The sequence below is a fragment of the Crocuta crocuta genome, unplaced genomic scaffold, assembly GCF_008692635.1.
Source record: "Crocuta crocuta isolate KB4526 unplaced genomic scaffold, BGI_CrCroc_1.0 scaffold331, whole genome shotgun sequence".
NCBI lineage: Eukaryota > Metazoa > Chordata > Mammalia > Carnivora > Hyaenidae > Crocuta > Crocuta crocuta.
Genome location: NW_027531015.1, coordinates 1850128 through 1853470, shown reverse-complemented (window position 1 = coordinate 1853470; position 3343 = coordinate 1850128). Strand labels below are relative to the sequence as shown.

General features: G+C 40.2%; 1 protein-coding gene across 1 annotated transcript; it reads right to left on the bottom strand.

The window, feature by feature from the left end:
• Positions 1 to 244: 244 nt before the first annotated feature.
• SPRY1 (sprouty RTK signaling antagonist 1) lies at positions 245 to 2490 on the bottom strand. Its single transcript, XM_077770895.1, has one exon. The coding sequence runs from the start codon at positions 2399 to 2401 to the stop codon at positions 1442 to 1444; it is 960 nt and encodes a 319-aa protein (XP_077627021.1). The 5' UTR covers positions 2402 to 2490; the 3' UTR covers positions 245 to 1441.
• Positions 2491 to 3343: the final 853 nt, after the last annotated feature.

Here is a 3343-nt window from a genome sequence, read left to right as displayed (position 1 = left end):
CCTCTTGCTTACAAAGTAGGGCGTGACTGTTAATATTAACTGTAAAACGTTCACTTTATAAAGTGATTCACTTGGGCATTTGTTGAAAGAGAATTTGGATCACAAAATTTTGATTAATGCATTTCCCAGGAAACATCTAAATCTGAGCTCACCTAAGAAATAAAATGGGTGTGCATGAAGAGAGTCAAAGCAAATGACAAAAATCACCATAATAGACAGGCTAATAAATGAAGAAATCAAGAGACAGTTTCATTAATTAATATATTTTCTGCATTATAGTTAACATAGGTACTTTCTTCGTGTCACCTTATTTTCCGTTACGTATTGATATTTTGTTATATTCAGACATGAGTACATTTCAACAGTCTTTTGCAATAAATATCATAAAATAATAGATTCGCATAATAAATATTCTTTACAATAAAAAAGTTTAACAGACTTTTGTCTTAAAAATAGTCAGAATTCAACTTTGTGATTTATACATAAAATATACAAAAAGCACCACAATTTGTGGTTAAGGCAATGAAAACACAGAAAAAATTAGAATTATTCAGCTGTTAGCTAACCGGAGGACCAAAAAGACCATTAAAGGGCCAAGATCACTTTAGGCAGCATAGTTCTGTGATACCTATAGATTGGTCAGCTATAAATATCAACTTCAGTTATCCAAGTGCCCTCAATGATGAGAAATTTGGTAAAAAGTGTGGGGCGTGGAAGGAAGGTAGTTAAGTCCTTCACAAATATGGAAGCTAGAATAAAGGTGAGCAAGAAACAACCAATTTATCTCCAATGTGAAGATTTACATTGTAAAGCAAATCTAAAATTACACGGGAAAAGAAAAAATACCTGGCATCTCCAGAAACAGAAACTGAAGGGAAAGAACTCTGAGGGGCAAGGAGAGGGCAGTGGTTAAACAAAAATGTTTATGTTCTAACAAAAATATATCCCCCCATGCTTCTTAAAGGGCCAATGCTATGAAGACAGCCCTAACTGGAGACAGGCTTAACACATAGCTTAATTAAACAATAAAAATATTGCGTCTTTAAAAACCAGTTTCCCTGCTCCCAGAGCACCCAATCAAAAACAGCTCTCAATCACTGCAGACTGACTGGGTATGTGTGTGGGTATGTTCATGTATACAACTTTTTGAAAAGTTGCTTGCAGAACAAAAAGGCTACACAAAAGCCCACTGGCTCTCAATACCCTCTTGAGTGGATGGCAGAGGCTCTTGTCATAAGTGGGAGCCAGGTGCAGTCTCACAGTCCACTCTTACTGAAGATCATCCGTTAGAGAAGAGTAAGATCCATGAGTCAAACCTTGGGAACGGGGGAAGAAAGGTGGGAAAATGGTAAAGAAAATAAAACCAGTATCTTAACAGAATCTTTTTAACAGCCACAGCTTGAAAGCCAGAAGTTCAGGAGGTCCAACCCACTTCCAAAAATCATGATGGTTTACCCTGACCCCTGGAGGGGCAGCTCTCCAGCTTACAATAGACAGTGTTGGAGTTCTTACATCTGCATCCTGGGCGGTGGATCCAGTCATAACACCCTCTGCAAAGCTTCAGGCATCCCTTAGCAGGAGGATAACAGAGTAAGCAAGGTAAAAATAGAGACATGGCTCCCATACACAGGTACCTAGAGCAGCAGTGTGACTGTGAACAGGAGCAAGGATTATCCGAGTAAGAATCCCCTTCATCGTCATTGGAGCAGTGGTAGAAGATGCCCTTGACTAAGCACATGCAGGTTCCATATTCCACCATGCTCTCAGCAGAGCAAAGGCACTGACGATTGCAGGCCAAACAGGATGGCAGGGTCCTGGGAGCTGTGCATTCTCCACACTTGCACTTCCCACACTGTTCACAAATAAACTTGTGCTGTGTCAGGTCCTCTTTCAAGGAACCCTTCAAGTCATCCACAATCAGTGGCTTAGGCTGGGTCCGGATTACCCTTTCAGACCTATGGCCAGGGACTAGTCTGGTTGGTGGTGACCTTCCTAACAGTCCCTGCTCTGAAGAGGCACTGCTATTGCTCCCAGAGCTGGCTGCACTTCCAGTGCTGGTCGATCTGCTCAAAATGGGGCCTCGGGCATTATTTGAGAGTCCTGCATGTCCCGGGTGGCTTGTAGGTCTGTGCTCATAGTTGTTATTCACATTAATTGGTATGATTTCATGAGTCCTTTCATGCTTTTCTTGTCTTGGTGCTGTCCGAGGAGCAGGTCTCTTCACCACTGATGGCCCTTCTGTGTATTCATTGCTGCCTCTGATGGCCTTGATCTGGTCTAAAGACAAAATAGCAGCAGGCTGAATTTCTCTCTCATAGTCTAACCTCTGACGGCTATCCAAAGTAGGCTGCTGGATCACAACTAATGAACTGCCACTGCCATGTTGATTTTGGGGATCCATGTGTAGTGATCTTGAATTCTGGCAATCAGTGGAAACCTGGCATGCATCTGAAATCCTAAAAGGAAATCAAACATGAAAAAAGAGAGAGAGAGAGAGAGAAAATAAATGACAGGAAGCATTTTTGGGGGAAAAATCCTGTCAAGTCACAAATTGCCCAAACCACCTGGTAATGATCTCCTTCATCAGCGGATTACGATGATGCTGGGGTCCTGGCCGGAGTCCAATTCTAAGAGGCTGAGGACCACATCACACATGAAGAATGCAGGCAAGAGACCCCATGCCATAAAAATTAAAAGTTGTTTTAAACTTCTACAAAGCAGAATCAAGAAGGAATGCCTTTCTGTTTGTGAATCTAACAGATAATTAAAATGGAGTATGCCCTTGTAGGGAATCTTGAGTATAAGCATTGGAACAGCTCTCACGTAAAGAAAGTTCATATCAGTTCATCAGTGTTTTCCTTACAGGAAAATATCCACTTTTTAAAAATTACGAATGGACTTTCTGTTGTTTACTGTTATAAGCACTAGATTAACAATGAGAAATTAGTCAAGGTATTTTTTATGCATAAAAAAATCCAAGAGACATCAAACTAAAATGGAATCTCAAAATAAGAGGGCATTTTATGTAGAAACCAGGATTATAAAGATAGCTCATTATTTATCTAGAAGACAAAAAATGAATTTAGAGAAATACAACACCTCTTGCTGTCTTATAGCCACTACAGCGTGCGTGTGCGTGCCACACACACACACACCTCAATGTAAAATGCATGTTAAAAAGCATTCACATTTGAAATCACGAAAGGATTTTTTAAAAGTTTAAATTAAGGGCTCACTCACATAACAAGATAACTTTTGCGCACAACTAAGTATTAGGCCTTTAAGGCAGCATGGAGAAATCCTGGCCATTTTAATTACCCACATTTCCCCTAATTTAAAAATC

Bases quoted from the DNA above. Each gene is read 5' to 3' on its own strand.
- SPRY1 (XM_077770895.1), bottom strand. From the start codon at position 2,401: ATGGATCCCCAAAATCAACATGGCAGTGGCAGTTCATTAGTTGTGATC.